Here is a 12,046-nt window from a genome sequence, read left to right as displayed (position 1 = left end):
CTTCTACAGAAAGATTCAAGCCAGCAGTTTAAACTTAATGCCTACATAATACAAAGTTTTCAGGTGGAAACGTGAGTTACTATCAAATTTAACAGCAAATAAATATGATAAATCAAGCTGATTTATGGCAACAAACCTGTGAAGAGCCAGTCTAATGCAGCAGAATTTGCAACTATGTAGACAGGAATGGAGCAGAATTAAAAACATTTATTTTTAATTTTAAACGTAGTATTTAAATTCTTCAACCTTTTGGATTATTTCCAGGTTCAACTTGCAAAAATTTACAATATTTATTTATTAATTATATATAAATCAAGATCTGTAATCATTCATCTTGGCCGCTAGAGGGAACCACTAAATCATTATTAAAGAAACTGTAAACGGATTATATTTAAAGCGTTTTTAATGCTCTAGGTCATCAGAAATACTTTTCTGATACTTTTCAACACTTTTCAAATAAATATTTTGCCTCGTACGAACTTTTAATATACGCGCTGATGTCAAAATAGCAAAACAAAACAAAAATAAAGCTATCCAAACACGTAGCTTTAAACATGACTTTTTGAAATAAAAGGAACTATAATGAATTATAAATTAATTTATTATTAACACCAATAACAACCGGCTTTATAGAAATGATGTGTAATGATGGAAATATGGTAAGAGATCAGGACAAATAAAAAAATAATAATTAAAATACACCAAAGACAAACGAAATTAAAATATTTATCTAAATATTTGTTTTATTGGCCAGTAAAATGGGACAATGTAAATTACTTCTTATTTTAATTAATTTTAAATAACCAGTCAACAAATGCGCCAAAAGAGAGCTTCGTGAAATATGAAAATGACTGAAATTAAAATGTATTACATTGTCATACCATAAAATCTGTTTTTGTAATTTTTTCCTGCAGCATTTCGTATTATGCCGACTAAATAATTCATTCCATTTCTATACTCGAGTTTGTATCCAGTTCATACATTTAATCAGTGTTTGAATTAAACTGAGCTGCTGAAAATGTGTCTTTTTTTATTTGTATTTTTGCTTTACTCTGTTCTTTCTTTATTGTTGGTTACAGGTAAATACACTTAATATGAAAGACCTGATTAAAAATGTTCACTGAACATAAATCCGTTTTTCTCGTTGTAGATTGTCTGTGGTCCAGGGCCCCTGGAAGGGCGTCCCTGCTGATTCAGGAGGAGGAGGTGAAGGAGGTGAAGGAGGTGGAGTGTGAGTTCAGTCGGCAGACAGTCGGAAGGACCGAATCCCGGCGGCCGTTTGGAGAGTCTGAGCGGGGGGAAAACTGCTTCCAGTACTGGAGAACTCAGAAAGAGGATTTCGCAATGAGTTGGGGAACGGAGCTCTGGGTACGTTTCAACTCTTTTTAAGTGTGCTTGTGAGAAAGTGCTGGGCTTGTTTTCTTTGTGTTTCGGCCCGGACACCGCCGCGACTTTGGGGCAATAGAGCGGAAGAAAGGTGCCGTGTTACCTTTTTAGCTTTGTGTCGCGGAGAGCGGCTAGGCGCTGGTGCTAGCCTGGTCGGCTGCGGTGCTGTAGCCGGCGAGGCTAAAGCTAAAGCTAATCCGAGGCGCACCTTAACGGCTGTGACAGCGGAGGAAACAATAGGCAGGCACGGCTGCAGACACACGGCCACGACAGCGAGCCGGGGTGCGGGTCACGCTGCCTCCACCACCCGGCTATTTGCCAGCTTTAATAATATCTGTGGTGGTAAATTGATTTTAAAAAATTGTTTGTTTGTCTGGCAACTTACTAAGTTGGATGTTGACGGTTTTCTTACATGTGTTACACCCAGTTTCTGGCAGGGACTCCCGGCTGGAGGGTGGAGGGGAGAGAGCCCACTGTCCTGCTCGGTCTCCTTTTAAACGAATCGCAACTTCACAGCCGTTTGATTCACTTACTAATTGGCATAACGCTTCCCTTTGTTGCCAGCTCTCCAGCCTTTTGTCCCAACTTCCATGTTACTGGAAGGAACACATGGTTATTATAGACACACATACGGCGTTACATGTGGACCTCACGCCGTGTGTGTCCTACCTTTATAGTGAAATCATGGCTAAAATGTGAGTAACATTTAAATGTTACAAGTGTGTCAAACACGAGCTGCAGCCGATATTAGAAGATGATTTTTTTTTACCATCCCTTTCTCAAAATAGTGTTTCTTAGTTGCAGTGTATGCAGATTTTAGCTTAAATTAATCTTGCGGTGGGGCTCCATCCTGTATTTTTTTTTGGGTGTTGGCCATTACGAGCTGTGTAACCAGAAAGGCTACCAGAAGCACTCCCCCCCCCCCCTCTCTCTCTGTATATGTGTGTGTGCAGGAGGAGGGAGCACTTCATCTCCCCAAGATGATACTCCTCCGGCTGACCTCAGTGATTATTATCTGCATTTTAAAATAAATTCATATTTTTTTCCTTTTCTTTTTTCTTGCTCAGCCCTCACATGTAACCCGATCATCTGCTACCCACAAAGAGAGATCTGTTTGGTTGCCTGAGATGCAAAAGAAAAAAAGGGGGGGGGGGAACTTGGGAAATAAAGCACACATGGACTCACATATGATTTGTCAGGGGTTTGTTGGCCTCGCGTCTGCTTTGAGAGTTTCCCATTCAGTTTTTCTTCTGTGGATCAAAATCACAAAGAGATGTGAATGAATGGTGATCCACTGTGCTAATGTTGTGGTTGTGATGAGTTTGTGAGCTGCAGAAATGCATTGATATAAACAAAGGAAAGCATAAGTCTGTGTGGGGGTTTTACATGAAATGCTCTGTGTCTTGTGTTTACCACAGCCCAAGCAGTGTACTGTATATGAGTAACAGAAAATTATGAATGATGAGATACGCTGTCACATGCTCCAGTCTGTATACCATCAGTGAAGCGCTTCCGATATGCTGACTGTAGACGCTGGCTGACACACACCGTCATAATCCCCGAGTCCGCTGATGGGATTAATGTGTTGGCTGTCTGATGTCAGATTAGGGCTTATCCTCCACAAGACACCACATAAAACTGTTGATTGGCTGTTGTGCTTTACAGATGACTGCCCCTCTAATGTCAGGAAGTGTGCTTTTATTTTCTGTTTTTGTTTTATTCTAAAATTGAAGTCTCTGATTTCAAATAAAAGTCTGAGAATAACAATAACAATAAAACTGTGTCCAACTAAAAGATTACAGTTGGCTTAAACTGTTATTCTATGTACAGTTGGGTAAGTGGCTGCTTCACCTATTAAGATACTGGCTACATTTTGCTATATTCTAATGTGAGCAGTTCAAAACTCAATCAGATAAAAAAAAATGAAATTCTCACATTTGGGCGGCAGAATTTAACACTAAGTCACCCCAATCGCAGTTTGTTTGTTTGTATTTCACCCTGTATCACCTTCTTAGGTGTCGTCCCTAAATGAAACGGGAAGAAGGGAAGCCAGCGTCGTTTTCAGTGCGGCTTTGTGCTTTTACTCCACTCTTTGGCTTTAGCCCAGCTCTTTGAGACGCTACAAAGCGAGCAAGGAACATCCTATTACCTCGCTGGCTTCCTGCCGTCCGACACACACTCGTGAAGTAGGAAGCGTTTGTCTGAATTAAAGCTCTTCTGTGTGTTGTATGAGTGTGTGCGTTAGTGCCAGGATGCTGCCATGCTGTGCTTTGGTCTCTCTGGACGAGGTGAGTTGGAGGCCAGCACAGTGGAGCAGCCAAGTCTGACTGAAGGACAAGAGGCTGACGGGCGGTCGTCTCTGCTGATCGGCCAAACCGAAAGACTAGGATAAGGGGATCGAGAATGGGAAGGTGTGGGGTAGTTGGAGAAAGGACAGGCTGGACATGATTTCACTTAAAAGGCTGTCCGATGGAAAGGAGACTGATTGTCGAGGCTCAGATTCAGAACAGCGACCTGGTTTTAGCTTCATGCACAAAGGCTCACAGGACTTTGGTGCTCTTTCCTTCATCTGTCGTGCACATTGTCAGAAAAGACTCGCTATTTTGATTCTTCACATGTCACACGGGAGGTGCTGTGCAGGGTAGTGGGGGTTACGTGTAAATGATTTCATGCATTTAGCAAGAGGATTGTTTGCGTTCTTGGCATCAGGTGGCCTTCAGACTCATACAAGGGTGTTTGTTATCATTGCTCGTGTTGGTGATATTTATAGACTGGCCTGCAGTATGTCAGAGTCTAGCGTCATCTATTTTTATGGCACTATTCTTGCTGCTTTCAGGTCTTTTTGTGTCTTTTATGCAAAAGATTAGATACTTTTGAATAATGTTGTATACAGTAGTAGTAAAAAGTATACTTACTATATGGCATTGTGCCATTATTAGAGAAAGACAAAAATCATTGGGAAATTGAACAGGGCTATACATTTTACCCAGGCTGGAATTAAACCTGAGACTCGGTGCTGACAGCTGGAAGCTGCTCCTGTTTGTTGTCTTTTGCAGCCATTCAGCTATCGATTTGCCACCAAACACCTCACATTTGCAGCTTTTATTTGTTCTTTTTTTTTTTGTTTCATCATCATCTTTTTCTTCTTTCAGCATCTCACCCTGTCCCTCCTCTGTCACACCAACCCTCTGCATTTTCCTTCACTACATGAATCTTCTCTGTGGTCTTCCCCCCTTTCCTCCTGCCTGGCAGCTCCAATATATCCACTATTCCTCCCCAGAACATGTCCAGCCTTTTTTCTATGAATTTGTCTCCAAATCAATCAGCCTGAGCTGTCCCTCTGATGTGCTAATTTCTAATCTTGTCCACTTTGGTCACGACTAGTGAAAATCTTAACATCTCTAGCTTGGCCTCCTGTCTTTTTGTCAGTGCCACCATCTCCAAACCAAACCAGCAGGACTCACTACCATCTTATAAAACTTTCCTTTCAATCTTGTTGCTATGCTTCTCTAACAAATCCCTCTGACACTCATCTCCAGCTGCTCCACCCTGTGTGCGCTCTCTTCTTATCCACTCCTGTACATTGTCTGTTGCTTTGGATGTTTAAACCCATGTATCGACCCTCAGTATCGCTGCTCCTATCTTCACTATCTCTGTTTACCTTTCCACCTGTCTAAGTGTCAGTTGCACACATGTTTTTTGTCTTTCTTCTAGTGACTTTCATTCCTCTTCTTTCCAGAGTATTACCCCCCCCCCCCCCCCCCCCCCCCCTTACCAGGCATGTTTTTCTGAACCGTTGGAGGTTTTTTCACCATTTTCTTTTGTACAATTGATGTCACTCAATTTTTAGTCAGGATTTACACTTGTGTAGTTGGCAGTTGTGATGTGTTATCAATGTGCAGCTCTGAGGATGTGCTGTATTGTGTACGTATGCTACATTTTGTCCTCTATTGTTTTCTGACTTTGTTGCAGTGGTATTATTGGGCCATTTCAGTCTGAATCTTTAAAAAACAACAAGTCCCTTGATCATTTTCCAGAGTTCTCCTCACTCCTTCTCCCATTGAGGCTGTGCCTGGTTTTAGTCTGATGTCCACAGACTTCTGATAATGTCTGCTTCCAGTTTCCGTTGACTGTAGCCCAGGGTCTGTTATTCTTATGATGATATAAAACTGATAACTTAAGAGTACATCTGGTTTGCAGCATGCAGAGTAATTATTCAAATTTTATGGGGAGTTCTTAGCTTTAGTTTCTGAATGTGTAAAATATTTTGACAGCTCTGTGTGACTGTCTGTGTAGCATAAACAGAGAACAAATCTCAGGCTTTTATGGGCAGTGTCTTCTCTTTGTCTTCCACTTTGATAGCGGAAGGTCTTTTAAGAAGGTTCCTACTGTTTAACCGGGCAGTGGTCCGGTTCGTTGCAGGTCACAGCGGGTGCGAATGATGTCATGTTGAAGCCAAGGGCAGTGGCCTGGACATGACAAGCTGTTACAGTCAGGCCTGGCCAAGCTTGTCAACACATTGCATGAATGTGGAGGGGGTGTTTTTGTAGGTGCTAGTGAGAGGCACGTTGTTTTCAGCTCTGGATGTGTGACGCGACTGATGCTTGACGCCCACATTGCTTCGTGGACGTCCTGCTTGTTAGGGTGGATGTCTTTCTTAATTAACTGAAGCTGTGCCAACACACATTTACTAAAGACAGGGATGATGATGAAGGTGGACAGGAATGAAGGAAGTGTGAGAGAAGAAACGCTGCAGAGGGAGGAGGTTAATGATGAGAGAAGAGGGAGGTTTTGGGTGGTAGGAGGTGAATAGATGAAGGCGGATGGATTGCGTAGCAAGTAGATTTTAAAGACTTAATGGGTGAGATGCAACTCTAATCATCCTAGTGGGAAAATCATTAGAGACAGGGTACATCAAGTATGAATAGGATGTAGTGGGTCAAAGCAGAGCATAATGAGTTTAGATAAACGGATCCAAACATTAATCAATTTTGCTGAATGGCAGTGGAAATTACCCTACAAAGCTGTCTTTTTCTCTTTGTTTTTCTCTCAAACGTCCGGGTGAAAATTTTAGTCTCACGTTTGTGTCTATCGAAATATTTGGATTCAATGACTGGAACATCTAATTTTCTAATGAAGAGATGCCAGCATGGCTCAGTAGATGTCAGTCAGAAGTGGGCGCTGTTAAGAGTGTTGCTGTTACTTGTGTCTGTTTTTTGGTGCTGCGATTTAGGTTATTCATTAGTTTATGGATTACATTAGTTATATCAGAGCTTATACGGTCTGAAATATGAATGTAGCCACTTTGCTCGCTGTCTTTTGGTTGGTAGAGAAAGCAGAAATTACTTGTGATTGTCAGCCACTGAGCATGGAGGACTATGATGGGTATTATGAACTGTGATAGTCCCAGAAATCACAAACCTACCTTGTAATGATAAAATACTTCCTGCTGAAATTTTACAACTTCTCTCATCACGTATATACATGGACTGGTTCTTATATAGCGCTTTTCTACTCTTCCGAGCACTCAAAGCGCCCAGAAGAGTTGTTTTGTGCATGATTTGAGAGCTCTTACTTAAACTGGACATTTTAGACCATATTTAAAGGTCTCCACTGTGAACACAGAGAGCTGGAGAAACAACCAGGTAGTCATTTCCATTAAACGTATTTGCGTTTGCCACCTGGGACATACACACAGCTAGTGTGAATGATTTGCATGGTGGTAAGAAACAGCCATAGAGACCCTTACGCTCAATGTCCAATGCCAAAATTTTGTTGAGACTCATGGAAGTGGAAGTTGTAATCAAGGCCTTATTCCAGGTCTTTAAATTTGGTTACCTCATCACATGCTGGACATAAAGGATAATAATGGACTAAATTTTGATTCGTACAAGCAACTTTTTCTGCTTTCTAGCGTACACACACACACACACACACACACACACACACACACACACACACACACACACACACACACAACCTGCTCTGCCTCCTCTGAGGCACACCTACACAAAATTGATGCAGCTTGCAGGGTTGAAAATACTTACCTTAAACATGCATATGTTCTGTTGGCCACCAGGGAGTGATGAATTTGGTTGCAAAAATAATTCTGCATGTGTTAAGTCTTTGAGAAAATTGGCATTAGCTCGCTCACTATGTGACCTCAGAAGAAAATTTCCTGAGAAGTTTTTAACCTTGGTTGATAGTTTCAAGTCATGCTGTTGTAATAATGTCCGATTTGGAGTCCACATCCATCAGTACAGTGACCTAAATGCTCAGCTGAAGGCTTCAATTTACTAATGTGTCTCTCACATGCATCTGTCTACGTTGCTGACAGATTTCCTGAAATTCCAAAACACAGCATATAAGCAGACTCATTGAAAACACCTGTCGGGTGTACAGAGCTTTGAAGAGCTCAGAAAGACAATGTTTCAATTAGTAATCAACTAGTCTCTCTGGAAAGTGATTTTAGCACACCCTATCCCCGACGTAATGGTGAGATTTAATCTAAATCTGTGCGTTTGAATTGTGCCAGCAATGTCAGGGATGCCGTAGACAAGGAAAGGGAGACGGTGAAATGAAACAGTTGGCTACAAAAAGAAGAAAATGAATTACAGAATCACCATCCCACCTAATTTCATTCCTGCAGGCTAGTACACACACACACACACACAAACACAGAGCCTCCTTCCTCTTGGCATTTTTACAGAATTTATCTCCACTGTTCCACTCGTCCCTTCTTCTCTTCCTTCCTCTTATCCTCCTATTGCCTCCCTCTGGATTCGATCACAGCTGCATCCATCCTCCCAGCTGTTTAGCAGTCAAGCTCCTCTTGAGTTCAGACCACAGGACACCTGTGCCCCTTTCATACCAGCACTGTGACCCAGGATGAACCCTTGTCCCATCTGTCTACATGGGTCAATGTGTGCTACATGACCTAGCTGTGTCAGAAATTATTGTTGCTGTAAACAGTACCTTTATTTGACATTAAAGTTGTTCTTTTTTAAACTTTGGGATTGTTATTACTGTTTGTTCTTTAGCCAGGGGACTAATTGTGGTTACAAGTCTCCTGGAATTTCCGTACTGGTTCCTATTTGGGAATTTGGCGAGTGACGTTTGGCCTATTTTTAGATGCATTTTAGATTTTTGACTTTAACTCATTAGCTGTGTTTCCTCATACTAATCATAAACATAACATCTTACTATTTATACATTTTGATGTTTCATCATTTATTCTGATTTATTTTCAGGAAGTATAAAGTGATTCACCACAGACAGAACCAGTTTTAGACCTTGGAGCTTAGAGTCACGACTTGTCAGAGCTGCAGCTGGGTTCAGTGTTGCGCTGTCTTCCAGGAGTCAGTCAGTCTGTCAACTGTTTATTAGTCAGTTACTTTATTAGCCAGTGGATAAAAATGCTGCTTTAGGACATGTGGAAAATTGGAAGCTGTTGGGAATTTTTCTGGTGAATTTTCCCTAGAACTCCAAACCAGTCATTACACTAAACCTCTGCTGAATGTCTGGCTGCTGTCAATCTCTGCTTGTGTAACATGAAAACAGACAATGGTAAATTTTATATTAATTCTCTTTTAATTAATTATCACAACTAGTCTTTAAGAAAATACAGCTTCAAATACTATTATATCCATGTATCTCTTTAATATATGTGCATATTTGGTTTGATTAGGTCTTTGTTTGCAATATTTTGACTTTATCTTAAACAGTCCATCAATTTAAAGGAATTAAGCTTGCTGAAATTATCAATATAACATCTTAGAATTTGGCACTTACAACCAAGTGGAACCCACAGGGGCTGAAAAATGAAGACAGCATAGAAGATTTGAAAACTGCAGTTTCTTCACAAAGCCACCTGAGGCTGACTTTAAAAGCAAGTTAAACCCCACGGACTCGGATTAAAATGCCAAGCCTTACAGCATCACCTTTTGGAGAATTTAAGTGGTCTTATGTGACAAAACACAGTTTACAGTGTGCAACAGCTGCTGTTTTCTTTACTGAATTTTGTAACTTTGTTTGATAAAAAACAAAACACAGTGCAACATGTTGAATCTTTAACATGGAGAGTCTAAAGTCGGTGGGGGTCTATGGCCATGACATGCAGGGTTTCCATCAGTGTATTTGAAGCCTGCCTGGTTGAAGTATGGTATTGAGCATGCTATGGCCTATTCCTTTAAAAAAAAAAAAAAAATGTATATTAAAAAATGTGAATAATTTTAATAAATAAAGTTTAAAAAAGGAATAAGGAACCCATTACTTGTTAATAATTAATATTGTATTACCTTTTCAGAGCAAATCCTATAACTGTGCCCGCTTATTAGTGTATGCTACATTATTTATAGCTGTGTGTAAAATTAGGTCAAATAATCGATTTACTTATTAAATATAAGCATTTTAGGTCACACTTTATAATACTGTCCCCAACCAAGGGCATAATTCCCCTGTCATTCAACAGAATTTCAATGTTCTAGAATAAGGGAGCGAAAAATCCAGTTTTTAAAGGAAGCAAAGAAATGATTATACTGCAAGTATGAAATGTTCTGTGATTCAACTGTCCTTACAGTCTACTAATATGAATTTAATGAGGACTGTTCTCCCTTACCAACTTATAAGAAAAAATAAATGGCATCAACATTTGCAGGCCTGTGCAACTTTATGAAGATGCAGTCTAACCTTTTTTTTTCTTTCACCATCACTGTCCAAACATAACTTGGTGTACAGGAAGGGAGGGTCCCATGTCCTGCAAAATACCTGGAAGTTAGGCAAGGTTAAGCCACTTCATAATACAGCCTGGACCCCAAAAATACAGTGTGTGATGGGAAAATATTATTAGTTACCATGAGATTACACAGTATTTAAAACTACTTGCTTCTTGTATTTTCTCCTTTTCTCTAAAATACTACTTACTCAACTTACAATGACTCATTCACTACTTAAAGTTACTTACCTTCTAATTAGTTCTTATTTCCTGTAAAATACACGAAGTTGGGTACTGCTTCTTTTCTTTTACTTACAGTATACATTTTTTTTGTGTGCTGTAAAAACTTGACTTGTTACCTCCTTATTTTAGTGTACCAACCTTCAAGCTGAAATTCTCTTTAATGGAATAAGCCCCCTGCAATTAGTCATATTATAACGTGTTTTTTTTATCTTTGTAAATCAGGGTTTTATTTATTTTTTATTTATTAATTTTCAAAATATATTTGCTTGTGTGGTGTTTCTGGGTTTCTTTCTTTCTTATTGTTATTAAATATTAAATCAACAAAATAATTAGCAGATCATCTACCTGTTAGGGAAACAGCTCAGTTGCAAGTTAGTGAGCAGAGTCCTTTTTATCAACATCCTGTTTACATCACTGTGATGACATGGTTTTTATTTTTCAGTATACCACTCTATGGATTACACAGAAGCCACTACTACTATTTCATTTAATATAGTATTTTATATAATTATATTATTGCCTTTACATAGAAGCAGCATGCTTTGATAAATTCGATTAAAATAGATCCAAGCAAGGTTTTATTAGGCTGTGGAGTCTTTGGTGAGCCTGATAGACCATGCAAGAGCGCTTCATAGATGATAAATGCCCTCCAGCTGATGTCCTTTGCTTGTTGTGTACTAAACATGTCAGGTGCCGGCTAAACTTGCTCACCTGCTGGACTGATGATATCTGCTGTGCGGCTGGACATGATACCAAATCGCTACAGACTTAAAAACAAAACACCGGGACTTGCAGTGTTTCACAAGAACAACATCGAGGCGCTCATTGTCCTCAGTTTCAAGTTTAGTGATCTTTCTCAGTGTTTTCCCTAAAGGCGTCTTCACCTTGAGTGATTTATGGCAGGCTGAGACTTGATTTAGCAATCAAGTGATGAATGTGGGAAACTTACTATTCACCAATCCATAACTGTAATCCCTGATTACAGAAGGAGGAACTTCTAATGGTGTTTTTATGGTTGTCATGCAAGCATGGCGCTTGCTGAGTTTGACGTTACAGCATGTGCTGTGTGGCATAATCTTTGTTGTACTTCGGTCGGTCGTGGGCCTCTCGATTTTTGCAACCTGCCGCTGCAGCTGGGTTAAAGACACAGGTGCAGGATCATGCTGGTTTTTTACCTCTATATACAGAGGGAGAGGTTGCAACAGTTTGAAAACTTGAGACCATGTAAGGAGGAAACACTTGGCAAAGTCTTTGCTTCCATTGTTGAGATATTTTCTTCCTACATCAACACGTATGTGGCAGTATTGTCTGAGTGGTGACAAATATTGTTCAGGAGAATACCGCAGCAAGCTTATGATGCCTTAACGGCTGGCATAAATAGACACAACTGTGTGATGATGTTGCTACGGCAAGCAAAGCAACAAATGGGGAGGGGTTTCTGGTGCTCTAAGAAGATAAAAAGATGAACTGTTATGGAAATTCCAACTTCACAGTCAAGTTATGGCATCGAAGGTGTGGATTAAATGGTAAAATTTGGAGACAGAATGTTGTCATCTCATGGCTGATTGGTTTGTACTGTAATTGTAATGACTCCATTCTTCTCCATTCTTATGCTAAAGAACTTAATCCAACCCATCCTCTTCTGTCCCGGGATCATGTTTGGACAATTCCAGCACAGATACTTTTGGTAAGGGGTTTCCCACG

The 12,046-nt window shown here is 40.1% G+C and overlaps 1 protein-coding gene across 3 annotated transcripts in view; it reads left to right on the top strand.

Moving 5' to 3' along the window:
- The first annotated feature begins 1,216 nt into the window (after positions 1 to 1,216).
- fnbp1l (formin binding protein 1-like) overlaps positions 1,217 to 12,046 on the top strand; it is a 53,484-nt gene continuing 42,654 nt past the window's right edge. For all 3 annotated transcript variants that reach the window (XM_086269150.1, XM_086269149.1, XM_086269148.1), the window contains exon 1: positions 1,217 to 1,368. In XM_086269150.1, coding sequence (XP_086125276.1) covers positions 1,345 to 1,368 — 24 coding nt within the window. In that variant the 5' untranslated portion in view covers positions 1,217 to 1,344. The remainder of the gene's footprint in view (positions 1,369 to 12,046) is intronic.

The sequence above is a fragment of the Aulonocara sp. 'chitande type north' Nkhata Bay genome, linkage group LG17 (assembly GCF_057382095.1).
Source record: "Aulonocara sp. 'chitande type north' Nkhata Bay isolate Kocher_YH1m ecotype deep benthic linkage group LG17, A_spYH_male_GT1.1, whole genome shotgun sequence".
NCBI classification, from domain to species: Eukaryota; Metazoa; Chordata; class Actinopteri; order Cichliformes; family Cichlidae; genus Aulonocara; species Aulonocara sp. 'chitande type north' Nkhata Bay.
The sequence above is the reverse complement of the archived record's forward strand: the minus strand, read 5'-3'. Positions and strand labels throughout refer to the sequence as shown.